This window comes from Alligator mississippiensis, chromosome 1, assembly GCF_030867095.1.
Source record: "Alligator mississippiensis isolate rAllMis1 chromosome 1, rAllMis1, whole genome shotgun sequence".
Lineage (NCBI taxonomy): Eukaryota > Metazoa > Chordata > Crocodylia > Alligatoridae > Alligator > Alligator mississippiensis.
Genome location: NC_081824.1, coordinates 101,547,609 through 101,575,606, shown reverse-complemented (window position 1 = coordinate 101,575,606; position 27,998 = coordinate 101,547,609). Strand labels below are relative to the sequence as shown.

Below are 27,998 nucleotides of genomic sequence, written 5' to 3'. Positions count from 1 at the left end.
TGCCCAAGATTTCACACCTGAAATGTTAAAGTCAATTTATTAATGAAAGTAATCAGGAGAGCATTCTCCTGAAGTATTTTGGTTTTCTTCCCCCTCCAAAAAAAAGAAAACCAATACATGCTTGGTATAGCCACAGATACTGTGGCTTTCCTGTCTGCTCCTCCCTCGTTAAGTGTGTCCACAAACACCGATGATACAGCCAGTTCAGTAAATTCAATCTAGTCACTTTCTAAATCAACAGGGTTGTAATCAGGGTCATCATCTTCATCCTCCAGCTCCAAGTCATCCATTTCCTGGAACAGGGATTCATCTACTTCCACGCTGTTTCCAGCTGCAAGAAGGAAAAAAAAATAGTTATTTTTTATTAATTTGATGGATGCATGAACAAAATTACATTTTTTATTTCATTCAACTTCAGAGAGTAAAGGAAAATATGTAGTTTTAGAGGCTGATGAAGGTGGTGGGCATGTCCTGAAACCTTTCAGTCATTCCTTGCACTACAGAAAATATCACAGTCCCCTTTACTCTGACTACCTTTGCTGTGGAGCTGCATGATCAGTATGATTCTAGTCTTATAAAAACATACACAGGGGAATTAAATAAGCCATATACTGCCTTCAGGACTGCAACCACTGAAGAGGCATTATTTGAGTATGCCTAACTTGTACCAGTTCAGTAGAATGCTGATCAGACAACATGCATTGTAAAGTTTTAAGACTACCTGTCTGTCATCCTCACTTTTGCCAAAATCATTTAACACATATTCACTCTGTGACTTTGTCTTTCTTGGGATGCAGAAAGAAAATGCACTGCCTAGTTCTGCATCCTGCAGATTTAGAACTATGCAATAAAACTATTTTAATCAACTACTTTCTTTAGTCCATCCATCCTTATTATTGATAAGGCATATGGAAAACAAAACCATGCATTAAGGAAGCCAGCTTCGTGGAAGAACTCTGAAACACACATTTTAAAAGTTCTACATTTAAGTAAATAATTTTGTCAAATAAATATAGCAGAGTAGATAGGACTATTGTTTGAATTTTATTTTCACAGAAAAGATGCATTTAAGAAGAAAACAACAATTGGATATAGGTAGATGCATCTCTGAAAAGTGTTTTCAGATGTCATAGTCTGATTCCTGAAAGTCTTAAAGATGGCAGAAGTGTACTTGTGTGTTTTACGTGAATGCAAGAATGAAAGCAACTAATGGATAAAACCTGTTGTATGTCACTGCTCATTTCTTCATGGAACAATAGTGACATCTTCTGGCCACTTAAATCCCAAACTCACCTGTGCACACTCCAGAAGAGCCTCTTATAATGCATTATTCCCATTTAAAAATAATGCAGAACTGCTTTGGGTTTCCCCATACAATGTATTTCCCAAAGTTACTGTAGGCCATTATATGATAAAGAGAAATTAAGCCTAAATTTCTTGTTTATTCACATATACTGCTGTTATAACCACCTGCATAATGACTAGACATGAGAGCAATGATCTTCAGTGAGGACCAAACCCTGTTCTTCTTAAATATACTTGGTATTTTTGTCACTGGTAGCAGCAGGATTATTTGCACCCTGAGTAAGTGCCATCATCTGGTTAAAAGTGAATGCTTTAGTTTAAAGCAGAGGTGTCAAAGATGTGGCCTGCGGAGCTGCCTGTGGGTCTTGGACTGGATCCATATACCGCATACTTGGAAGGGGCTCCTGGGTCACAAGGTCCAAACCTGTGCATTCTCAGGCACTCATTTATCCAAGCAATACCCCAATCACCACTTCAGACCCTCACACAAAACCATATAAAGCACAATCCCAAAAGCATTACGAACACCCCATAGTATGTCACAGGTAAAAGCAGAGACAAGGGCACAGCCACTGCAATGACAGAGGAAGTAATTGGCTATTATGCATTCAGAAAATTCTAGCAAAAATATCACACCCTATACAACGAAGGAAGAGAAGCCCCCCGCCCCGCCCCGCCCCGCCCCCCCCAGTTTAGGCCAATCTGACATAAAAAGGTCTCTATTCCCATACCATTCTTAGCAGCTTTTCTTTGAACTGGTTCAAGTTAATCTGTTTTGAACACTGCTAACCAGAACAGCACACAGTATTCTAGATGGGGCATCACTAATTCCTTATATGGCATTAGTACCAACACGACCTACTCCGTATACCTTACCTGAATCAGCCTAGCACTTTCACAGCGGCTCCACCCTACAAATCAACTAATACACATAGGTACCTCTCTTCCTAAGTTGTCTCCAGTCTTATCCTTACCACGCGTTAAGTGAACTTAAAATGTCAGCAATCGCACATTCAAGCAGTGAAACACATGCTAAGCATACTCATATTGTAGCAGACTTATATTACTACATATCATTAAGTAACGCATGTTCCAGCTATTGTTGAACTGCTTCACAGAGATATTACGAGCAATTTGGGGTCCTCACCCAGCTATGACATCAGCCAGATGCCAGCAGCTCCAGAGATTCCTGTGGCTGGGACCAACAATCAGCTGACTGTAGGTCTGAACTGGGACTGGGACTACACTGGAGCCAGTTCAAGACTGGTGCAGTGCAGCAGCTGGAACTGACAATCAGCAAGCTGTGCGTGTTAGAGATCATTGTAAACATTACCACGCAACTCCTCAGAACATGTTCTAATTTTAATACTGCAAAGACTTAACATGTGCTAAAGAGTCACATAATACAAGGCCCTTAGTATTGTCCACATATTTCATAAGGACATGTCCTAGTTCCATTACCAAGACAGCTGATAAAAATGTTAAACAGGATGGCTGTGTCCAGACGAACACAGACATGTGGTATATGGCGTTGCAGACCTGTCTATGGCACCACATACCGCACATGCAGGCATTCTTTGTGCAACAACCTTGGCATGCCAAAACAAAACAAAACAGGGTGGTGCATGTGGTGGCAGTGCGTGCAGCCCAAAACTGGAGCCTGGCTGGCCAGAGCCACATTTTGGCCACTAGCCAGGCTTCCTGCTGCAGGAGTGCCATGGCTGCAGCTGCCCGAGGCTCCCAGGACCCTAGGTAAGGCTGCTGTGGCCAGTAACTGTGATCCAGCTGCTGGCCCCAAACTCCACTACCCCACCCAGGGTAACTTGCTGTGCACCAAAATATGCATGGCACAGGCATTCCCCAGGCACAAGGTAGGCTGCTGCTACTTGTCCCTGGAGAAACAAGTGTGCGCACTCATCTGAATGCAGCTGATAGGTCCTAAGACTGATCCCTAAGGAATACCATTCAATTACTCTCTTGTCAAACAGCTCACCTGTCAACATAAGTATTATATTATCAACATTATTTGCAGTTTAATCTTTTTATAACTGAATCTCTAAGAATGGAAACAGAAACAACAAGATTTACCTTCTTCCAAAAACTGAATATCAGAGGTGTCAAGATTATGATCCATTTCAAACAGCTGTTTTCCTGAAAGGCATAAATATAGGAAGAGGAACAGCACTAAAATTATGCAAAGGAGAAATTAGCACGTGTACTCAGAATTCTAATGACTGAAGCCATAATTTTGTGCCTCTGGTATTTTTGGAATACAGGACTGGAAGAGACCTCCTGGGCCACTGTTTCCAGTTTCTGCATTCTTAGGCAACTATTTACGGAAACATTCCCATCCCCATTTCCCAGCCCCTTCCAAAAAAGCCACGCGAAAGCCTTGCACACAACCACAGGGCAGAAAACCTAAAACACTAAGAGTACTCTATAACTTGTTATAACTGAAAACAAGGGAAATGAGGGCACTGCCAGTGCTCTGCCATTCCAACAACAGAGAAATGATTTGGCTAGTAAATTCTTAGAGAACTAGGAAAAGGACTGTGCCTCGCTGTGCAGAAGGTAAGCAATCTTACAGTCCTTCCTATTCTGTAAAATTTCCTTCCTGATACCTAATTTGCCAGTTAACATGATGTTCAATAATAATAAAAAAAAAAAAATAAATAAAAAAAAATCAAGGCTCTCTTGCCAGGAACCTCCGAGTTTAAATACCAGCAGCAGCAGTGTGCCCCAGTCAAAAATCCCCAGTTTTAGTTGGGGGCAGGGGAAACTGATCACCTCCACAAGAAGCCAATATGATTTATGAGGGGAGGGAGAGGGAAAAAAACCCTAAAAACCTTCCTGGGCCTTGATCTCAACCAGCAAACACTTTGATACAAGAAATAGCTGAGCACCTAAGCACTGCAAAAGAATTAGTTCTATACATCAACATGTGGACATGCTTATTGGGAAACCAACTTATGTGATGCTTGGTTACAACTGCATCTCTTTTGCATAATGAAGGATTAAGCTTTTCAAGCAGGTGCTGTCCATGTCTATGGGCTTTCTTCCCTTGAAGGTGACATGGAGACCTGTAAAATGGCTTTATGAAAGAGTTAAATGTAGCCCAAGTGGACTCCAAGATGGCTTATGGGGGAAGACGCATTGTTTCACTGGCCTTACCCCTTCCCACACATGCAACTCACACTACAGAGAATGCTCTACAGATAACAGGAAGGGAAAAGAGGCATAGTGGAGACCACTGATATGACTAATGTACATAAGGATCATTGCTCTCTGAGTGGGTCACACCATTAAAACACTTGGGCCCACATCTGGTGTAGTCAGCATGCATTCATTACACCTTTACAACAAACCCATTTTGAGACAAATAGGACCTTTTATAGAAAAGAAGCATGATTTTTTTACACCTACACTACCTGCCTTCCAAGAATTGAATGGCTACAAACTACTCAAATATCATTTAGCATGCCTACTAATCAGAAAACTACATTCTTCTATATTAGTATCATCGCTGCAAGTGGTTTGTGTGAACATAATAGCTTAATTTTGCAAAAAACATTCAAACATACAAGATCAAACTCTAATAGTTACATGGCAACCTTTATGCTGCAGAGACAAAACCAGAGGCCTTTGTTTACCCTTGGACAACATCTGCTTGAAAAGCTTTATCCTTCATTATACAAAAGAGATGCAGTTGTAAACAATCATTCATCACATAAGGTGGTTCCCCAGTGTGTGTGTTATGTGAAAACATGGCTTTGCAGTCCCCATGTTTCATAGTTGGTAGCACCTGACAGGGCTCTCTACCAACTATGTCTCTATCAAGTCTGACACCCTGCCATGGCAGGAAAGAGTATTGAGGTCAAATGACCCCAGCAAGGTGTTCATCTACCCTCTACATGTTGACATATAGAACTAATTCTTTTGCAGTGCTTAGGTGCCTAGCTTTCTCACGTGTCAAAGCTTTTGCTGGTTGAGTTCAGGAGCCACCAGTAACCAGAGGCATAACAAGAAGATTCAGTGTTTTGGGTGGCAGCAGAAGCTCCATTTTTGCATTCCAGGTTAGCACCCAGGACTGGTGCCGCTGTAACACACACAGTGTTGTGTTACTTTCTATAATGTTCAATTCTCCATTCTAAGACATAAGAATAGTGAGCTAACACTATTTGCAAAATTAACAACCCATTTACAATCAGACCGTACTTTACTACTATAATCCTTTAGTATAAAAAAAACATTCTTGGCCACATGGTTTTGTTCTTTTCCATACAGGTCTGGTACGATGGCAAGCCTGAGGAGAAAGTCTTAAAGTCATACCACTTAATTTATTTTTTCCTGCTTGCTCCTCTTCTTTCATTTTTTTCCTTTTTATTTCTAAGAGCTCTGTATCAAATTTTGCTTTCCAGCTTAGGAAATTCTCAATTGTAACAGGAGTGCCATGGAAACATTCCTGAGAGAGAGAGGGGAAAAAAAAGTCTGTCAATACAGCTCAGCAATACAATAATGAAAAAAATTAATATTAATTTCATGGTTGGAGTTACTGGGTGCCATAACTACCAGGCTTCAACTTAAAAACTAGGTATTTTTTAGCAAAGATGATGTATTTTATAGCTCTCGGATAGAAAAAAAAAGTAATCAAAGGGATGTGATTTCCAAAAATCTTAATTATCTTTGGACCTGTAATATAATAAAGGTAAGAAACTAAAGGTAAAGCATTGGTAGGCAGAACATCTTACCAGTGATTTAAGTCATGTCACAAAACATGTAGATGAGTGCTAGGGTGAATATAAAGCAATATGCTTTGTGTACAAACATTTGCTGTGAAAATATTTATTCTAGGAAGACATATTTACATCTACACCACAGATTAAGAGAAATTCTCTTCATATGCCTCTCCTCCATTACTATGGACGGAGAGGAAAGTCATTATTCCTTATGCCACTAGTTTTACACTGATGAGCATGACCCTACTGTACACTACCCACCCACAACCATGGCTACAGCTACCTTTGGGGCTTTCCTGGCATTCCTGGAGTACATCATGCATGGAGAAGCCCCAAAACCAAAGCTCACACAATGCGTGGGATTTCAGAAATACAACACACTTTGCTGTGTTAAGGACAAGGGAAACTCAAGAACATGAGTAGAAAAAGACTGCAAGTGAAGGGATATCGAGTCCTAAGCCTTACAGCTCCCAGTAGAAAGAAGCAAGGACCTAGTGATGGTATCTACCATAACATAGCCTGAGAATGGAAACAGCAACACTAGAGGCAAAGAGAAATAGACTAAATAAATAGTGCCTTCCTCATTCTGGATGTCAGGGTGTGGAAAGCTTCCTCTTTAAGTTGATCTACCCAAAAATAGGTGCACAGCCAACTGCCCTCTCCTTGGTAGACTTCACATTAGGAGGGGAGACTAGCAACAATGCTTCAATTTACAATAGCTGGCACACTCCTCCCAGGCACTGTCAGACATCTATCAGTGCAATGCAGCACGCTCTAGTATACCCTCCTCCAGCTGCTTAAGATATGGGCAACAAAGACAGTGGCATAAAAATTGGTTATCCTACATTGGCAATCAGTAACTAGATTGAACTTTAACTCCATCAGTGCTACTCAGGCAGTAAACTAAGTAGAGAAAGCAGAGAATCTGCCCCAGTACTTTTAAGCATTGCCAGAAACCATCATACTTCCAATAAAACTCAGAACAGACCAATTTTTAAAGTGCGGTATTAAGTTAGTAAATGCTCTAGTGAGTCAAAGTTTAATTCAATTTGTAGCTAATTCAGGAAGTTTAAATATTGCCTTTGAATCGAACATCTGGGATAATATCATTAGTAAATCAACCCTAAGTGTCCATATCATGGGTGACAAAAGTTACTTGCTCCTCCTCTTCCCCCAGGCTGGTCTGGACTACAGGACTCCTTGCAAGCTGGATCTGGACCCACTCCCAGCAGCTGGGAGAGTGGTGTTAGCGTTTATTAGGGGTGTGCAAAGCGGGCCCTTTTCAATTCGGATTCAGCCCGAATCAGGGATACTGATTCAATTCATTGATTTGGATCACTGTCCCCGATTTGATTCAGCCAAATCCGAATCTGAAGATTCGACGCCAATTCGGAGAATCAGTGATTCAGTCATAGACAGTTTTACAGGTTTTTTCTACATACCCTGAGGTACCAGCGTGGCTTGTGAACGCTGTGATGCTGGGGCAGATGGAGCATCCCACATGAGAGTGTGTGTGTGTGTGTGTGTGTGGGGGGGGGGGGGGGGACAGGGTGCCCTCCACGTGCTCAGAGGTGAACCAGGAAGTGGACCGGAAGTACTTCCGGTCCACTTTCAGGTCCACCGGGGAGCACGCTGGGGCCGCCCTGCACTCCCCCAGCTTTACGATAGGCTGCAGGAAGACCCCAGGTGCCCCCCCCGCGACCCAGGAGACACCAGTTGCCAAGCCAGGGGGATATCGGGGGAGACCCACCACACACTCCCCAGCAGGCCCAGAAGTGGACCGAAGTGCTTCTGGTCTACTTCCGGGTCTGCTGCCAAGTATGCTGGGGAGCTTCCCGCACTCCTGTGGGACACTCCATGTGCCCCAGCATCGCAACATTCGTGAGCCACCTGCCACTTAGAGGTATATAGAAAAAACATTTAGGGTCGTGTCTATGTCCAAATCGCCAAATCTTTCCAAATCGATTTGGAGAGATTAAAGGGTCCTCCAATTCGATTAGGAGATTCAGGCACCGAATTGGGCCAAATCAAAATCGGGGCAAAAGCTTTGCACAGCCCTAGTGTTTATCATCACAGTTCCTGAGCCACTTTGGCAGAATTAAGCCCTGCAGCTCCATGAGCCAACATTGCTCACCCCACTATTCCCCAAAGCACACCCCTGACAGGGCTCTCTACCCCGGAATCTGGGGTCCCAACCCCAAATTCTAGGCTTCTTCAGGATCCAGATAACAGTTTGGTGGTCTGTGTGTTTGATGCCCCCGAATTACAGGAAACCATAAATGAAATATACCACACTCACTTTTTCTGCTTCTTCTGCTTCTCTTTCTTTCTGTTTCTTTTCCTCTTCTATTCTTGTTTTTATGTGATCTACTATTTCATTTAATTTTTCTTGTACAGCAGACACTAGAGTGAAGATCATTACCATCCCCAGGTTCTCTTCTACCTGTAACATAAAAGAAGGACGTTTCAGAGGTTTACTAGTTCAGCTCTTTATGAATAAGGACACACCTTACGCCCGCTTGGAAAACATTATGCTTAGACCGGCAGCCATGGAAGTCATATTATTAAGCTGCCTTGTGCCAGTTTAAAACAAAAATGTTTGCAAAAAATATATATATTTCAGAGGTTTTAGGCCAGTTAAAGTGATTCTGAGATAAGTATTGACATTTTGTTGTTCTACTATTTCTGGGTCACCATCCACTCAGTAGATTACTGATACTTTCTCGGATTAAAGACAAAGATGAAAAAAACAGGATCATCACCTTAGGTGCTAAAACCAGGGTGCCTGGAGATAGTGGAGGCCAAAGGCTTCTTTTCTTGAATAGTGTATTAATTGTGAAACCCTATATACATAGGCTAGGGAGGTGCATTCACCTTTCCAATAGTAAGGCAGCAGGTCTTAGCACAAAGAGGATTGGCAAGGTGTTGCTAACTGAAAAAGCATTTACAAAAAAAGAAGAGAGAGTTCTGAAGCATGAGTTAATTAGTCACAAATCCCTGGCAGAAGCTAGTTTCTCTTCCACAAGCCAGTGAAGGAGAGAAAGGAATCTCTATGAACTGTTATCAGAACCAAGGATGAGAAACACATGCTAGGATGGTTCTTCTAACAAAGCTGGCAGTAAGGCTCTGTCTTAATTTTAGTTTCTTAAGTGCAGCAAAACTTCTATATATTCTATTCGACTAAAAATCCTACTAAAGGAAAATTAGTTGTAAGTCTGAAAAACCAGGAACCTTTATGCTAATCTGTTGAATTCAACTAAAGAAAATTCTGCTAAGTAAGGGTTGGGAAATATGGGAGAAATTAATGTGCACAGTCAGCATTTTTACACACAATCAGCATTTTTGTGGGTATGAACAGCCATTCATTTCTCTAGCTGGAAATTTCTGGGAACTTCTGGGGCAATCCTTTCTGGGGAGCAGCAGCTGCTCCATTCCTCCCAGTCCCCTGTGGGCAGTGGAGCTGTGGGGAAAGGTTGTCTGCACTGAGAGGGAAAAGGAAGAATTAGTCTGGGGAAGCCCAGGGAACAGCCATTGTTCCTCCTCACACGGTCTTCAGCAGCAGAGGGAGCAGCAACGCAACGCTCCCTGTGAGCTTCCCAGACTGGAGTCCTACCTGGGCTGGGGAAGGCAAGGGGGAAGCTGCTGCTTGATTCCTCCTACTGAGCAAGAAAAACTCTAGCAAAGGGGAGATCTTCTAGGTATCAACCTCAAAGATCTTTCTCCCAGATAGGGCATACTTCCTCTGGAAGAAAGTACATGAACATTTGTTCACTGGTTCTCTACCAGTAGAACAGCAATTCTCCTGGCAGAAATATAATGCCTGTATCTGGCCTGTTTCAAGCATTTATGAACTGTGGACCTTGCAATAGGCATCAAATTTATCCTACCTTATTCATAGATTGTAAGGCTGGAAGGGACCTCGGGGGATCATTGGGTCCAGACCCCCTGCACCAGGCAGGAAAGAGAACAGGGTATCAGGTGACCCCAGGAAAGTGACCATCCAGTCTCGTCTTGAAAATTCCATGGTAGACGATTGCACCACCTCTGAAGGGAGCCTATTCCACAGTCTAGACCCCATGGCTGTAAAGAAGTTTTTCCTGAAGTTGAGTCTGAAATGGTCTTCCAGGTGTTTGTGGCCATTACTCCTAGTTTTCCAAAAGCGTGCCCTGGTGAACAGTTGTTCACCGAGCCCTTGAGGTGTGCCCTGATGCAGTGGTAAGCCACTATGAAGTCCCCTTTCAGCCTTCTCTTTTTCACACTGAAGAGTCCCAGGTCCCTCAGCCTTTCCTCATATGGCTTCCTATGCAAGTCTCTGATCATACGGGCCCTTCACTGGACTCTCTCAAGCTTTACCACGTCCTTGTTGAAGTGCGGCACCTAGTACTGGACGCAGTACTCCAGCTGTGGTCTCACCAATGCTGAGTACAGTGGAAGAATCATTTCCCTAGTTTGCTTGAGATGCATTGATTGATGCATGCCAGGGTATTATTTGTCCAGCTGGCTACAGCATGTGCCAGCTCATATTCATACTGTGGTCTATTTTCACCCCCAGGTCCCTTTCATTCATGGTGCTGGTCAGTTTGGCATTGCTAAACCTGGAGGTTTGTAAAGATGGAGCACTTTACATTTCTTGATGTTGAATTTCATTTGATTCCGATGTCCCCAACTTGCTAGCCTGTCTAGGCTGCAGATACAGGCGGACCTATCTTCAAGCATGACCACACTTCCCCATAATTTGGTGTCATCCACGAACTTGACCAATGAGCTCTTCACCCCCCCCCCCCCCCCATGTCAAAAGATGATAAAGATGTTGAAAAGCACTGGACCAAGTACTAACCGCTGAGAGACATCACTGGCCACTTCTCACAAAGATGACAGAGACCCGTTCATTAGAACTCTCCGGGTCCTATCCTGAAACAAGCTCCCTACGCACCCAACTGTCTCAGTTAAACCCACGGTCCTCCAATTTTCTCACGAGAACATCATGGGATACTAGTAACCAGATCAAAGGCCTTTTGGAAGTCAAGGCATACAATGTCAGCCTCCTCTCCCTTTTCCAGGTGGCGAGTTAGCTGATCGTAAAAGGAGATGAGGTTGGTAAGACAAGACCTGCCCGCAATGTAGCCATGCTGGTTGTCATTCAGAATCCTACCTTCTGCAAGCCTACTGTATATAGACTCCTTGATGAATTTTTCCAGGATCTTCCCTAGAATAGAAGTTAGGCTGATTGGCCTATAGTTAGCATGGGTCCTCCCTCCGTCCTTTCTTGAAGATGGGCACAACGCTGGCCCTCTTCCAGTCTTCAGGGTCCCCTCTGGAGTACCATGAGTTTTAGAAAAGTTTCACCAGCAGTCCCGTGATGACTTTGGCCAGCTCCTTCAGCACCCTTGGATGACATTCATCTAGTCCTGTTGACTTATATACATTTAATTTCTTCAAATGATCACACACCAGTTGTATGGTAATAGTAGGATGGCAGTCATTCCTACCCTGCTCATTCTGTACCCACTCTGGCATGATTTTGCCCTTGGCCCGGTGAAAGACCAAAGCAAAGTAGTTATTCAGGAGTTCAGTTTTCTCCCGAGTACTGGTAACCAGCTGTCCTGAGTTGCTGAGCAGTGATCCCACACTCCCATTTGTTTTCCTCCTGTTCTCTATATACCTAAAGAAGGACCTTCTTGTTGTCCTTGCCTCCCATTGATAATTTTAGTTCAATTGCCACATTAGGCCTTTGAATCTGTTCCCTACAAGTGCAGGCCATTGTTGTATAGTCCTTCTTGGGGCATGCCCCAAGCTTCCATTGTTTATACGCCTCTTTCTTCTTTCTTAAGAGGACCGTGATTTCCCTGTTTAGCCAAGAGGGTTTCCCAGTCCTTTTGTTACCTTTCCTCCATGTGGGAATGGACTTCCTTTGTGTTTTAAGGATCGTGTCTTTAAGGAACGACCACACTTCATGCACTCCTTTTACCTTCAGCCCCTGGTCCTATAGTCCTTTCCCTACTAGTGACCTGAGTTTGTTGAAATTTGCAAATTTGAAGTCCAAAACTTCAGTCCTGCTATCTAATTTGTCTGCCCTGAGACAGACAGTGAACATGATGATTTTATGGGCACTATCACCCAGGATACCTTCTATTTTTACGTTGGTCACCAGGTCATCCCCCTTGGCCAGGACCAAGTCCAGAACAGCGTTATCTCTGGTTGGCTTGTACACCTCCCGAGTCAGGAAAAGCTCTTCAATGCAGGTCAAGAAGGAACGCGACCAATCCGACTTGGCTGAGTATTCCTCCCAAGAGATATCTGGATAATTGAAGTCAGCCACGACGACCATGTTCTGTGATCGTGTGGCCTCTGCCAGTTCTCAGGTGAACTCTGGATCAAGCTCCTCCCTCTGGTTTGGTGGTCTGTAGTATATACCTACAGTTAGGTAGGTATATAGGTCTCTTATTTAACATGATCAACTAAATCAACATTTCACTGCCAGTTTCTAAAGCTTTTATATACATATATTTTTATGTAACTGAACTCTGTCTTCTTATGGCATGTTATTTGCTTATGGTATTTTATTTGATACAGAGTGAGCAAACTTCTCTATATAAACAAATACATAAACACACAAAATTCAAGCTGCTAAGTAATCTAGACTGTGTATAAGGAAAGAAACTAGCAATGAAATATTGATCAAGTTGACTATGTTAAACAAGACAGACAGATAGACAGATAGATAATAAAATACCATAAGATGAGTTCACTTTATATATATAATTCTAAATCGCTTAGCAACTTGAATCTGGTTTTCCAGATTCAGTGCCAGTCAGCCCCTACAACAGTAAATAAAATATACACTTTCTGGTTGTGGTAGATGTCAGAGCTTAGCGTCCTTGGTTTGCCTCTCAAACCAATGAATGCTGAAATGCCATCAACAGGAGTCTATACATACTTGTATTTCCATACCTGTTGCTCTAGTAGCTTTAATATGTCTGTGACATCATTATCTTCAAGATTATCTTGGGAGACTATTTCATAAAGTGGAGTTTCATCTGGATAATTCTGTCTGTATGTAAATTTAAGGGTTGTCTGGACAGCTAGGGTATATAAAAAGAAAGAGGCAATCTTAGCATAGACTACTTCAAACTTCATCAGTATTAATTTTTAAAGTTTAAATCTAGTGCATTAACCCACAATATAATTTAAAATACCAAAATTAATAACATAATGGAACTTTATAATGTAGGAGTCTTAACTTATGCCAAAGTAAGCATCACATATAACACATCACATGTCACATATAACACTTTGCATGTATTGGCTATTTATATTTGTTTTAAAAATATTCCAAGTTACTTCATCATTTTTATCTTCAAGGAACTTTTGAAGCAGTAAGCAGTCTGTGCAAAACTGCAATGAAATACTGAAATTGTGTAAGCAAAGCCCCTTTTTAAAAACTGAGGGCATTATAATTTGGGGACAGATCCAATAGCATCTAAAAGCTGGACAACACAACACTTAATTTGTAGATGCCTGGTGCAGATACTCTCTATAAAATGTAGAACCAACAAATCAGATCCAGAAAAGTTGAGACACTGGGAGGAGAGCAAGCACACTCAATCTAGAGCTAACCTACAAGGAAACCCCAAGGAGAAGGGTAAATTACTGTATTTACCTGAACTTAAGATAACCCCCCCACCCCCCTAAAATTAGATTATATGAATACATTTCCAACTATAGAATCTAATTACTGGAGGATCATCTTAAACTTGTCTCCCCCCACCCCCCCCACAGTGGGGGGGGACAAGCAATAAGCAGTAACGGGGCATGCAGTGGAAGGGTAATGAAGGAGGCAGCAAGGGGGCAAGTGGGGTGGGGGGGAAGCATAGAGCTTGCCCCCTGCCACCTGTCCCCCTCCCAATTACACCCCTTGTGTCTGCCCTCCCCAGCCTCAGCCCCTGCCTTTTACCTGTTTTGTGCCTGCCTCCTTCCACTTCCCCACTCTGTGCTGCTTCTGCCCCCCACAGCCTTATGTCTGCCTTCCCTATATTTTTGTCCCTAACACCAACTGCCCTTCCACTTCCTTCTTACCTCTGATCTGCCACTGGCAGGCTCCACCCGTGCTGCAGCCCAGGGCACAGAGCACAGCTCTAGCCTGGCACTGTAGCTACAGGGTCATGCTCCAGGCTGCAGCAGAGATGGAGCCTGCTAGCACAACAGCAAGGTAAAGGAGAGTATAGCAGGCAGGAAGGGAAGTGGCGCATGGGTGAAATGGGGTACCTGAGGCCCGAGGCTGCAAGGGAGGCTTGGTAGTGGGTACAGAGATGGCAGGGGAGGCAGGCAGTTGGGGTTGGGGCTGGAGCTGCAGCGAAAGCTGCAGCAGCTGCCTATCCCATGCTGCCTCATATTCAATTGCAAGACAAAGAGCTTTTCTTCCCTATATTAAGCTGGGAAAAACCTCCTTTTTAATTGAATCAATATAGTAAATGCCAGGTCTCAAACGCTTTACTCAGGATGGTGGTGTCCATACACTCCGAGTCTTTAGCCCCAAAATGTCCTGAAGGTAAGTGCACAAGTATTTGCATACAAGTCCTTTTATTTTTTGCATGTGGCCCTAAAATGATTTGCCTAGGCTAAAAAGTGGGTCAACATAAAATATAAGGTTAGAAGCTAATTGTTGACCGCAATAGAAATCCAAGAGTATTACTTGTATAAATAGGCTTTGTCACAGATTGGCACAAGTGTTTAATATGCAAATACCTTAGTCAGTACTAGCATGATAGTGAGGTACTAAGTGACTACAAACCTGTAATATGAAGAGTCTGAACAGTGCCCAGCTGATTAAACTCAGAAGCTTTTTGGAGTTGTGTGGATTTATATGTCGGAGTAAGTTATTATGTTACACAGATTGTTGTTTACTGATTAAAGGCCTACTCTTGCTCTTTTCGTCTTTAGTGAGAGCAGCATTATGCCTCAGAGTAGGGCTGTCCAAGCCTACGAGAGTTTAAAATGCAGCCTGTAAGGCTTATTGGTGCAGCTCTGGAACCCAGGAACTAAATGCTGCCACTGCTTTTCTTCCTCCACACTTGCTGTTGCTGCTGGCAACTCAAATCAGAAAAAGGGCAGGGGAGCAAGCAGATTCAAAGATGTAAAGGGCTGGAAAGGACCTCACGAGATCATCAGTCCAGCCTCCCTGCATTTGGGGAGGAAAGACTGCTGGTGTCAGCTGACTTGAGCTAGGTGAGCACCCAGACATTTTTTAAAGATTTCCAGAATAGGTGATTGTACCCATCTCTGGGGAAATCTGTTCCAGACTCTGGACACTCGAACCGTAAATAAGTTTTTACTTATGTCCATTTATCCCATGGGTTCTGGAGCTGTGCCAGTAAGCCACTGCCCAGTCACTGGAGATAGGTCATCCAAGAAGCCCCATGGTCCAGATCTGGTCTCCAGGGCTAAGTACAAACAAAAAGCTTGAGGCTGAATCAATTCAATCTTTGCAGGTTAATCTAAGCTGCATCGAGTGAATGGATAAGCAAGTAAACAGACATTTACTTTCGACTCTGGAAATGCAACCACATGCCTGCGGTGGCCCAGGCCAGAAGCTGGGGAGTGCTAGAGCATGGCTTCCTGCTGGGCTGGAGCAGATCCCTTGCACCAAGGCTCGTCTGCCCACCCTGCACAGAGGAGTTTGCAGGGGAGGTACAAAGCATCCTGGGATGGTGGGGGACTGTGAGTTAACTTAATTCTGGAGGGGATCAGGCACAGAAGTTCAATAAACTGATTTAATCGAAATCAGTTAAGACTGATACTACACCCATCCAGATTTATCTCAAATCGGTTCTGGCCATTTTGAAAGCAGCTTATGTGCACTGAACTTTTCTTGTGTTACAGATTTGAATCACTTTCCAATCACTTATATGTTTGTGTGTAAGTTCTGTCCTTAGCCCTGGGCACAATAAATTGGACAGCCCTGCCTCAGTGAAAAAAAATCCTATGCTTCTAATACTGACTATAAGCTATGCTCTTAAAATACCAATCACTAAGGAATTGCTCTAATTAAACAAATAGAACATATCAAGAGTCAGAACACCCAAGTAACAGATGTAGAAAGAAAGAAATTGCAAACTCTGCCAGCTCCCTCACCCTCTTTTCATTCTGTCCGAGTTATCTGTACAAGTTTATTTGTTTTGAGGCTGCTACAACAGCTTTCATTTCTGATACCATGCTACCAATCATATTCACATTTCTGAAAGTTAGGCCTTATAATTGGCCTACAACCATATTCGCAAGTCAGCAACTGCATTTTTAATCTCAATATCCAAGTCAGAGGGACATAATGATTTTTCACAAATTACTGCAAAATATGCCCAAAAAGTTTCATAGTTGTAGGGTTGGAAGGGACCTGAGCAGATCATCAAGTCCGACCCCCTGCCATGGCAGGAAAGAATGCTGGGGTCAAATGACCCCAGCAAGGTGTCTATTTAGCCTCCTTTTGAAGACCCCCACGGTAGAAGCAAGCACCATTTCCCTTGGAAGTTGGTTCCAGATCCTAGCCGCCCTGACTGTGAAGTAGTGCTTCCTGATATCTAGCCTGAATCTACTCTCAGTCAACTTATGACCATTATTCCTTGTTACTCCCAGTAGTGCTCGGGGGAACAGGGACTTTCCCATTGCCTGCTGGTCTCCCTTGGCCAGTTTATAGACAGCCACCAGACCCCTCCCCTGTCAGCCTTCTCTTGTGGAGGCTGAACAGGTTCAGGTCTCAGAGCCTCTCCTCATAGGGTCTGCCCTGCTGACCCCTGATCGTGCGAGAGGCCGTCCTCTGGACCTTTCTGAAGTTGTCCACATCCCTCCTGAAGTGTGAAGTTGTCCACATCCCTCCTTGAGGTATACCTTAGAAAACAGTAGACAGGTACAAGAGGGAGTACTTTGAAACAAAGTATGTAATTTAAAAAAAATTATACTTACTTTCATCATTCTCTCCTGCTTCAGATGTCACAGTTATAGTGAAACACGTTGGGTTTTCTGATAACACTGTAAAAAAAGGTAAATGATACAGCTTAAGTCTGACACCTTCCCTTCACAATCATATCGATACTTTACTTCTATCATACTTTGCTTCATTCATTAGAACTACATTTCTAACTGTAAAAGGGGCTGAAGAAGCCCTTAATATAACGCATAGTCTTTTCCCCCACTGTTGCCCATACATTAAATATCTGGAGTGCTTTTCTAATACTAGTGTTAGAAACATTACCATTCTAATGTAAAATTTCTGTCCACCAAAAGACAGCAAAAACACATTGCAGGTCTAATGATTAAGTTATTCTCTGTGAAGCAGATATATTTTTTATTTAAAAAAAATAAATAAATCAGGCTGCCAGCTTGTCTTAAATGCAAATATTTGTTTTAATTTTATGTAGGATTGCTGTGCATCGTTCTAAGAAAAAACAGATGTTGATTTCTATTTTAAGAAAGCTCCAAGAGTGAGAAGTGCTTTCCAAAACAAAGTGATTTCTACCTTGAACACTGTATTCCAACATGCGTGATGTACATAATTTAATATATAAACTGGCTTAAAACTGCTTGAGGTGGTAAAGTGAGGCCCTTCCTACTACCTAAGTACTGAACAAGGGACACGTGTAGAGAAGAGGTAACACAAGAAGACTCTGTGACAACATTGTGTAGTCTGGCAAGGAGGCACACAATTTGCAAACCTAGTGCTGCCAGCTCTTTGCAAGGTGATTTCAGATGAGCTTTAATCCACAACTGGAAGTAATAGCCAAAGGAAGTCTCTGTTACAACTCTTAGTCAACATTAGCCAATTGCCCTCAAGAACGATGGATTTCAAAGGAGTGTTTGCATGGCTGGCTCGGAAGGGTGAGTGGGGGCCAGAGGGGGCAGCCATGTAAACAGTCTCTCCACCAGCCTCCATCGTGGTGGCTCTCTCCCCCACCTGCTTCTTTCTCCTCCCCTGAGCAGCAGGGCTTTCGGCCCCCCCCCTCCCCTCTACCCTCCCTTCTTCCCTGCCGCCTCCCCCTCCCTGCCAGCTGTTGGTAATAAAAGTTGTAGGGTGCATGCATGCTTTGGGAACCCCAGCCCAACAGGCAAAGGGGACATCAGGGCCTGGTGGCGAACGGGGCGCTGCCACCATGACCCCACCCCCTTGTCTCCCCCACCCCATGCCCGCGTAGCCAATCACCGCCCTCTCGACAGTGCAGGTGCAGTTGACAAAGAGCGTTACAGACAAACACACAGAGAGACTGAGCTCCTTATATATATATATATATATATATATATATATAATCTTTGTTGGATGGGTGGGGCGAATTTCAGCCAGTTATTCAGAGCACAGATCCTAAATCTCTCTCATCGACTCTGAATATTTACTCTCGTAGTCCTTTTTTTATGGGTTTGGGTGGATGGCAGTAGTGTCTCTAATAAGGTGGTGCAACACAAAGATGTGCTGGGCAGAATCAGTACACTTAATGACTCAGCACCTTGTCTTAACTGATAATCAATGCATACCCTAACATCAAGCCAAAATAACCACAACAAGATTTTGGAAGATTAAAGCAAGCAGAGAGAAAGTTACCCACTGGGTTGTCTATATGGGATGGGTAACATGCACTAAGGTAGGGGGTGACAGCACACTCACTACTCCACACCTCCTGGCACTCTTCAAAGGATCTGGCAGCACCCCAGGGTGTCCCAGCTCCCTGATGGAGAATCTCTGGCACACAGCAAGTTTGAAGAAGAGTGACAAGACACCTGGAACTTCCTATGCAGTAAGATGTCTATACCATCTACAAGATGATCCTGAGACTGCTGGATCTTGAGACACAAGCCCTAGCCATTTGTTTTGGCTAAGAGCAGACAATGGGCTTGGTTCATCTCATCTCACACAAAACTTACAGACTGACAAGCCCACTGTCACACATTAAGGACCTGTGAATTATCCAAATTATTAACACTTTGCCTTGGAACATTAGTGGCTAATTTGACTTAATTGCCATTTAAGATTTATGTGCAACTTGCTGTCTCAGACTAGTATGCATGTGAATTATAAACCAAGACATCTTGCATGAAACATCCTCTTTTAGCCTCATACCACACCCACCCACCCACAGGCGCGCGAGCCTTGGTGCACCCACCACTACTGTCACCAGGATATGACTTGTACCAACATAGGCGCATCCCAGCCACTGACACCTCAGGCTTAAATACCAATGAAATCCAGTTAGATGCAACTGTTCCAACATGATGCCCTAATTCAAATAATTCACAGGGATCTCATGTGGGGCAATGGGCTCGTCCATCTGTAAGCTCCGTGTCAGGTACCAAACAAAACCTTCAAAATACCCACTGAGCCAGTTTGTCTCTTTTTACCCAGAAACACTCCAGGGTCCAAGACCTAACAAACATCCCCCCATAATGGTAAGGATGAAAGATCTATAGCTTGGTGCAAGGCTGCATCTATGCCTTGCACCAACACAGATGCAACCCAGTCACTTACACACAAGCCTTGAAGGCCAAAGTCAAATGAGCTGCAACTGAAACAAACTGAGCTAATACCAGATACATGTACAAAGTAGGTATCACATGATTAAAAGCTCCAGCCAGCTATAAACTTAGAACACAAAAGTGTGTACTAACTGTACAGTTGGTTGCTATCAAACTCTAATCTGCATGTGTAGCAGGGTCTCCCCTATGGCCTGGGGCCCCAGGAGCAGACAAGGCTCCCAGCCACAGGGGTATACCACACCCAGCCTAAAATCCCAGAGTGAAACCCCTGGCAGATGTAATCCCTGGGGCTCAAAGGTTTCAAGCACCCTTGAGGCTGGGAAATGGTGGCAGTTACATCTCCCAGCCCCAGGGATGTGTTGGGCTCCCCCATGGCTGGAAGCCCCTCAACTGTGGGGGTTCCAAGTTGCAGAACTTGCTCCTTGCTGGTGCAAGCATCTGCCCACCCTTGTACTGGCAATAAGGCATGACTGGATCTAATGTACGATCCCACAATCGCACCTCTTGCAATGCATGTGTAGCGCGGCAGGAAGCACAATGCATTCAATTCCACCACGTCTTTACCTGTACAGATAGAAGGGACCTCAGGCTTGAAATAGAGAAGGAAGCCTGGACCAGGTGACACTGGGCACTTCTGACTCATTTCCTTGGGCCAAGCACATGCGGCCCCCTGCCCTGCCCCTGATGGCATGGCATTATTGAGGGAAGTAATTTTCCCCCTCTGTTCAGGCCTGGTCAGGTCACACCTGAAGTAGTGTGTCCAATTTTGGGCCCCCCACTACAGAACAGATATGGACAAGTTGAAGAGAGTCCAGCAGAGGGCAACAAAAATGGTGAGGGGGCAGAGGGACATGACTTATGAGGAAAGACTGAAAGGAACTGGGCTTATTCAGTCTGAAGAAGAGAAGATTGTGGAGGGGGGGATTTAATACTAGCCTTCAACCACCTGAAAGGTGGTTTCAGAAAAGGATGGAGCTAGAACAGGGATGATCAATTATTTGGGCCTGAGGGCCACATAGGGAGCTTTGATGACCTGTTGCAAACTGGGTCACCACTCCTGCATGCAACAACTCACCAAAACTCCGTATGGGGCTTGGTGGGTGGGAAGCAGTGTTCGAGAGGGGCAGGCATGATCCGCTCCCTGCACAATAGCTTCTGGTGGGGCTGTTCCCAGCAAAGCTGCAGCCACACTGCAGCTCACACTGGGCTCACACTGTCACCAGGAGGTGGAGGGAGCTCAGCAGCACTCAGCCAACTGTAGCCGCAACAGGAACAGCCCCACCAGAAGCTGCGCACTTGTCAGGGCCCATGCCAGCAGGGCTGTTCTGCTCCCCTTGCCTCCAGCTGTGGCTGATGCTCCTGCCTTGGCCATACCGCTCTGAACAGAGGGGGCAGCTTCAGCCAAGCGGCTCCTACCCAGGGCATGGGACTTTGGCGCTAGCTCCCGGCTGCCTTCCACCCACCTGGCACAATGAGCAGCCACCTGAGGGTGGACAGAGTAGGGGGATGGTGGCCTGGAGCCAGATCCACCCACCTGCCATATTTTGCCCACCATTGAGCTTGACTGTTCTCGGCAATGGCGGGTGACAGAAGGAGCAATGGTCTCAAACTACAGCATTGGAAATTTAGGTCCAATATTAGGGGAAAAAAACGTCCTCAGCAAGAGGGTAGTAAAGCACTGACTGTCGCAGGTTCCCCAGAGGGGTGGTGCACTCTCCATCCTTAGAAGTTTTCAATACCCCGCTAGACAAAACCTTGCTGGGATGATCTAGTCCGGGCTGGTCCCAGTTCCAGCAGGGGGTTGGGCTAGATGACCTGGGGTCCCTTCCAACCCTCATTTTCTACGATTTTCTGAGAAAATTAATTGATTTCTAAAAAGTGACTAAAGCAGTTCCCTCCCTGGCAGGTGTAGCTGCACTGAGTCCGCCTCACCCTGTAGACTCCCGCTCTGACTTAGCGGCAGGGGTGGCACTCGGCGGCCTCCTGAGGTCCCGTCAACCCTCCTTGGCTCCGGCTGTACAAGGCCACGTCCGCGCGGGGCAGGCTCCCCTCCCGCTTCCCGTCCATCCCCCGGGACGCGGGGGCCAGGCCCAGGCCCCAAGGGGGGGGGGGGAGTGGTGCTGACCGGTGAAGGAGTCCGGGTAGATGGACTCGAGCGCTTCGAGCTCGTTGCGCTGCTCTTCACTGTAGTCAGTCATCGCGCCGCGCCGCCGGGGCAACTGTCTCCGCCAACTGCCCCCCTTGGGGGCGCGTGGGATGCCCGGCGCGCGCAGGCGCACAAGGCACTCCCCCCCTGGCCAGGCGCGGGATGATGGCGTGGCCGTTGGCCGGGGTTCTGCTCCAGGCCGGGCAGATGCAGGATAATGACGTAACATTAGCCGGGGCTCTGCTCTGTGCCGGGCAGGCGCGGCGTGATGACGTAGAGCGCTGCTAGGCGCCGCTGCAGCCTTGGTTTCAGCAAGTTGTCGGGCTGCCCGCTGGGGGCTTGTTTCCAGCAGCGGTGCCAGGCGCGCGGTAATTACTGCATTTATACGATCTTTTCAGCCCTTGTAGGATGTAGCATCACTGGTAGTAAAAGTGTTCAAAACGTACAGTCCTTCTTGAGGCAGCCATTTGCTGCTGCATATGCAGAGCCCAAGTCACCCTCAGGGAGGGTTAACCGACTTCGGGGTTTGCCGTCAGTACTTCCTTATGGCCAGGGGTCCTGGTTTTCTCCAACTTGAATGCCCAATTTTCGCTTAAAAGAAAGTAACTCCACGTCCACATTTTTCCGTGATTAGAATGAAACACCACTACTGTATAGATATAGATAAGAAGAAACACCACTAATACATAGGTCAGAGACATTTTTCTTTAAGGAAGAAAAAAAAAAAAATTGTGTGTGTTCTAAGCCAAATCGGTTCCAAATTCATGAATCGTTCAAGAACTATGTGGCTGTACTACTGGCAAACATCTTCCACCTGGGACTTCAGATGCTTCCAAATCCTTTGGCAAGCATCACTACAGGGCCAAGCCCAGAGGTTTGGGGTTCGGATGCCCCCAGGTTTTGCTTGCCCTCAGCCATATGTCTGCAGGAGCAAGCTAGGGAGGAGTCTCCCAGTTCTATAAAGGTCTCAGAACCAGCTTCCAGAACCCAGATGCCCCCTGGGTTTTGCTTGCCCTCAGCCTCATCCTGTTTGATTCCCTGGAAGGGCAGCCAGAAAAGACCCAGCCTCAAGAGCCTTAAAATAATCATTGTGTGGATCCTATTGTTTTTTGATGGATTAAATGTTTTCAACACCCAGGCATCAATGACTAAGAAATCAGGCAGAGGTGATCCCCTACAGCAGCATTAAAAAGTGTGTCAAAACTTAGTATTGTACTTAGTATTTTTAAAATTAGATTCTCTTAGACGTACTGCGCAGTAGCATATGGCAGCACAAACTATACTAATATGCTACTGCACGCTATTATTAGGAGACTTTGCAGTAGCATTACTAAAAAAGCATTTGCTGCCGCTACTGCGCAGTAACTCTCGTTACTGTATATTTATTTAGTACTTGATTATAGAAGTACTAAATTAAATGTGAAGTAACTAGCGCGCATTAATGAATGTGTAAATGCACCCACTATAATGTTAAAAACTCTTAACATTTCAAACAAAATATTTGAGTAGGCAAAACGGCTACACCAATGTATCTTTAAAATAGTTTAAAATTGATAACCTTTACAGACAACTCCACATGAAGGAGCAGAGTATTTGTTAGACTACTTGTCAAATGTGGGTGCAAACAAGTCTGGAGTCATGCAGATGTCAAAAGACAAGCCTCTGCAATATACAGGTCTGTGTCATTGTAGTGGTGAACATACATACACCTGACAAGTCAAATATAGAATATAATATCTGCAAATATACAAAATACATGTTTGCAGCATAATATTATAAGTGTTATGCCATAATTATTCCTGAATCAGGAATGAATGAATTCATTCAAAGATGGAGACAGGGACAGAGGGAAGAAGGAAGAAAATTGTACATACAAACGAGGTTTGATAAAATAGCAAAACTCGAACACTTGTTTATTCATTGGTAATTTGGTTTGGCAGATATATGAATTCTACATCATAAACCCCAATGTAGAATTTCTTAAAAGTGGCTCCATTTTTTAATCAAAACAAACCATTACCAGGCCAACTTCCAAACTTTTATCAAACTCAATTCTATCACAAACTGATTCTACTATTAACACTATGGAAGGAAGTGCATTTAATTCTGCATGAGAGGGTGCAACTTTTGGCAAGAACTATTAGAGAATATGGACAAATTATTGGGAGTAGGATGGACAACACTGATGTTCTGCATAGAATAACTTAAGGTAAGAAATGGCCCTGTACTATTAAAAGCAATTAGATAATTGGAACTGAAAGCTTTCAAAATCATTTTTGTTGGCTATATGAGTGATGCTGGGGTACATAATTGCAGAAAGCTAGCAAAATATCAATACAGCCCTCCAAGTTTTCTGCAAGACTTTTCATGTTCCTCATATGCCGATGTAATCTCTATGTTCTCTTATACCATTGTGCACATAAAGAAAAACAAAAAATATATATATTTTTAAATGTGGAGACCACCTCTCTCTCCTTTGGCTTATTCAACTTTCAGCTGACATAAGTCTTGGTTCTTTCATCAAAGCAATGATATTTAGAAGGACACCATCAATTTAAAAATAAAAGCGGTACTGCATCTCTCTTACTGCCAATATTTCCCACACTAAAATTTTGTGGCAAACCACTACACTTACCTCAGTTTTAATTTTTCTTCTTCTTCCATTAAGAAGTTTACTGTTTAAGAGGACAGCATGGAAACAATAAAAATGACAATAAACAAATTACTGTCAAAGGCACAAAACAAAGGAAGGTTTCCTTACTAATCTTCAGTTAAGAAATCCTAGATGTACTTGAGAAAAATTGTAAAGTAATTTCATAAATAAATAAATTATTTCAATTTGGTATCCCTTTAACTGAGGCTTATGAAGAGATCTGCAAGCTTCAGGCAGCAGTACAATTACAAAAGTTTTATTTTTCTTATTAGTGGATTATTTGAGGCCTTCCATTAAGTAGAATTTCAATAGTATTGGTGGGGTGAAGGAAGTTGCTTAATTACAGGTGAAAGTTGTAATAGTAAGGCCCGCTTTTTGCATTTCTCAATGTATATTTTTTACCACTAGAGTCCATAGGTTTCTGACTGGTGCTTATATACACACACGTAGTAATTTTAACCTATGTACCAAACTCATGAATGAGAACACAAGTGTGAGGCCCTGCTCCCAAACAGATTTATGGCATATTTTCTTAATTAAAATAAATAGGAAGTCTTCTTGCTAATTAAAGCGCCCAGTGCCACATCCCAAAACACATGTAAAGATTCCCCTTGAGTGTTTTAAGTTAGCTTTAAACTTCTTTGCAGGATTCAGGTTAATTTAAAATTTTATTCAAAATTTAATTTATTTTATTTTAATTTAATTTAAAATTAAGTTAATTCAAGTTAATTTAAAAAAGAATTCAATTAGGAACCATTTCTAAGGCTGCAGAGGCAAACTACCAAGCACAGAACAAGCAACTAGTTTTTTGGAGGTATTTAGGTGTTGCTGTGCTCAGTGTTACAATGATAAATCCCTAGGGAGCCTGTTACCTATTGGGACCTCTTCTAGAAGTAAGCATTGATGCTCCACTTACAAGTGTATGGGAAGAACTAGGTATCTAAAGATACTTCCATAAACCAGTCAATAAAGTGGGAAGCCACTTAAGGTAGCCAGGCATTTCAGACAGGGTGCAGCAAGCACTACTACCCCTGAACTCTACATTAGTAGTTCTCACCTTTTTGCACTCAAGGCACCCCTCCATAACTTGTGAGTTGAGTGCCATCCAGTTTCACAAATGAACACATATATTACAGTGCTTACCTCCTTGCAGAGGGCCCAGGCAGTGGGGGAAATCGAGCAGGGATAAGCCTGAGCTTGTGCTTTTATGCTCATTGTCTCACACCTTAAGACATCTTTCAAAAGATCTTACAGCACCCTAAGATGCCACAGCACCCTGGCTGAGATTCACTGCTTTATACATACCACAGTGGCTGAACAATGCTTTTATCTGGAGAGAGAGCAGCATTAGGACAGGCCTTTGGTAGCAGGCAGACAGCAGTTTCACGTTCGAGCTAACACTCTTCAAACAAAAACTTTATAGGGGCTAAGATGGTATCAGACCCCAGTCATAGGACCTCCTCTTTAGAAGTTATCCTAAAGGCACAAAGGGCACATCCAGACAAACATGCACGTGAAGTTTTCAGTGCCTCAGAGCTATTCGAGACAATGCAAACTGTATGTGGTGTATGTGCAACCATTCGCTGCACTGCTAATTTACAGCACAGCACCAAAATTTGACACCAGGAGATTGTCAAGAAAAATACTGCAAAAAAGAAGCGCCGTGCATGCAGCAGCAACGCTTGCCACTAGAAACAGAGCCTGACTATCCAGAGCTATGCTCTGGGTGCTAGCAAGACTCCATGCAACCAGATCAGCACCAGTGCTACCCCAGGTCCCTAGGACCCCAGGTAAGGCTGCTGGGACAGCACAGTTGCTGGCCCCAACCAGCCTACCTCACCAGGATAATTTGGCATGCACTGGAGCATGCTTGCAGGGGCATACCCTGGGCAACAAAGCAGAGGCACAGATCTATATTATTTGTGCCGTGGTAAACATATGCCCCTGCATATGGGGATATGCCCAGTGAGGTAGATTTAAGAGGTCCCTTCCAGTCACATGCAACTACAAACATAAGTCCCATCTTCATACTAGTTAGAAGTTTAGGGGCAAAATAACCACGTCAGGAGGTTGTTCCAGAACTTTGCTCTTCTGTGATGGCTAGAAAATGGTATTTAGAGGGTTGTTTTTTTTTTTTTTTTTTTTTTTGTTTTTTTTTTTTTTTAAGTAAAGTAGATATGCATTGGCTTGTAGGTAAAGTAGATATGCATTAGAATAATGGTCCAAGGCAACACCAAGGGTTAATTGATTTCTAAAAGCCTGGTTGTCTCACAGTTTCAAAGTCTTCAAGGCAGACAGGGACAGACACACAGGCTGGGAAATTGTAGGCATGTGCCATGCTGTTCCATAATATGAGATAGGGTGGCTCCAGCTCCCAGTGCCTAAGCACAGAGCCCTTGAGCTCTCCGGTTCTGGGGAACAGACCATATTCGGAGAAGACCAGGAAAGACCAAATTAGGATGCGTGCATGCGATGGGCTTCTGAAATAAAGGAATATGCTGACAGAAGAGAAGTGGACAGTATGACAACTATAGAAAGACCAATCAACAATGTCCATGGATGAAGAGTCATCAGGATGGAGAAAGAATACAAAAGGGATTTCAGAGCCATAAAGGGTCCCCGAGAGAGGAACCTAAGGCACTGTGGACAGAGGGCATAGCGCCAGCCTGTCATCCACCCCACTGGGGAGCAGGAGAGGGGAGAAGAGGGGCTCAGTTCCCGACTGCTGACATCTGACATTTAAGAGAGAACCTCTGAGTGAAGCTCATGTCCTGGCCAGACATACTGGTAGATATAGAATTGCTTGTATTATTCTTACCTGCTATCACTTTGTATCAATAAAATTTACCTATTATCAAATGGAGAGGTCATGGTCAGTGTGAGGGTTTGGGTCTGCCTGGAACAAGGTATCTGGGTCATAAATCCAGTGCCAAATTCTGATGGTTGGAAGGCAAAAAGAAAACACAAACAAAAAGACCCCTCCGCAATCTTCCAATTTAAAATGTATCTACAGCCAGGTTATACTTAGTTGTCCTTGTGCTAGAATTTCCTCTTAAATAATTCTTCTTCCTCCCTAGAGTTTACTCTCCAGTGTTTGTAAAAACAGCAAATCTTATCCTTTATCAGCTGATGTTCTGCCCAGGCAAGGCTGAAATTAAGGGAAGAAGAAGGGAGGAAAATTTGAACTATCACACAAAATGTTACAGGAATCTGAATGCCAGTCTCAGAGCCACCCTAGAACACTTTTCCCCACAGCACGCAAAATAGGCTCTCACCTTTAAATTGGTCCAAAATAAGGCAGTATTCAAATTCAATTAATCATTTACACTCCCACCCCATAACAATGGATAATTATTTAAAATGAAGCACCGTCATGAAACTACTTTTAAATACAAAAAAGGACTACCCTCTCTGTTGTCATGAACATCATTAGGAACATCATGAATAGGCATTTCACCAAAACATTGTGTGATCTGGGGATTGCTTTTTATTCATTCCAATTGAACATACTATATTTTCCTTAAAAAGCAGTATTTTGGGGAAACAGGTTTCACAGCTGATTACCCAAAATAATGCATGATTTGGAGTGGGCAGGGGTCTTATTACCAGATAGCAGCTCCTATCAATTGTTAAGCCAGAGCTCTTC

The 27,998-nt window shown here is 43.8% G+C and overlaps 1 protein-coding gene across 2 annotated transcripts; it reads right to left on the bottom strand.

Moving 5' to 3' along the window:
* Positions 1 to 18: 18 nt before the first annotated feature.
* On the bottom strand, positions 19 to 21,860 carry RWDD1 (RWD domain containing 1). Of its 2 annotated transcripts, XM_006258917.4 has the most exons (7): positions 21,679 to 21,860; positions 16,998 to 17,063; positions 12,993 to 13,123; positions 8,341 to 8,484; positions 5,635 to 5,767; positions 3,394 to 3,456; positions 19 to 331 (listed from the first exon to the last, which is right to left on the bottom strand). In XM_006258917.4, exons 1-7 carry the CDS (start codon positions 21,749 to 21,751, stop codon positions 219 to 221), a joined length of 723 nt encoding a protein of 240 aa, XP_006258979.1. In that variant the 5' UTR covers positions 21,752 to 21,860; the 3' UTR covers positions 19 to 218. The 2 variants fall into 2 exon arrangements, with proteins under 2 accessions (XP_006258979.1, XP_019335079.1); XM_019479534.2 differs by lacking the exons at positions 12,993 to 13,123; positions 16,998 to 17,063; positions 21,679 to 21,860 and adding an exon at positions 8,804 to 8,897.
* Between the last annotated feature and the right edge of the window lie 6,138 nt (positions 21,861 to 27,998).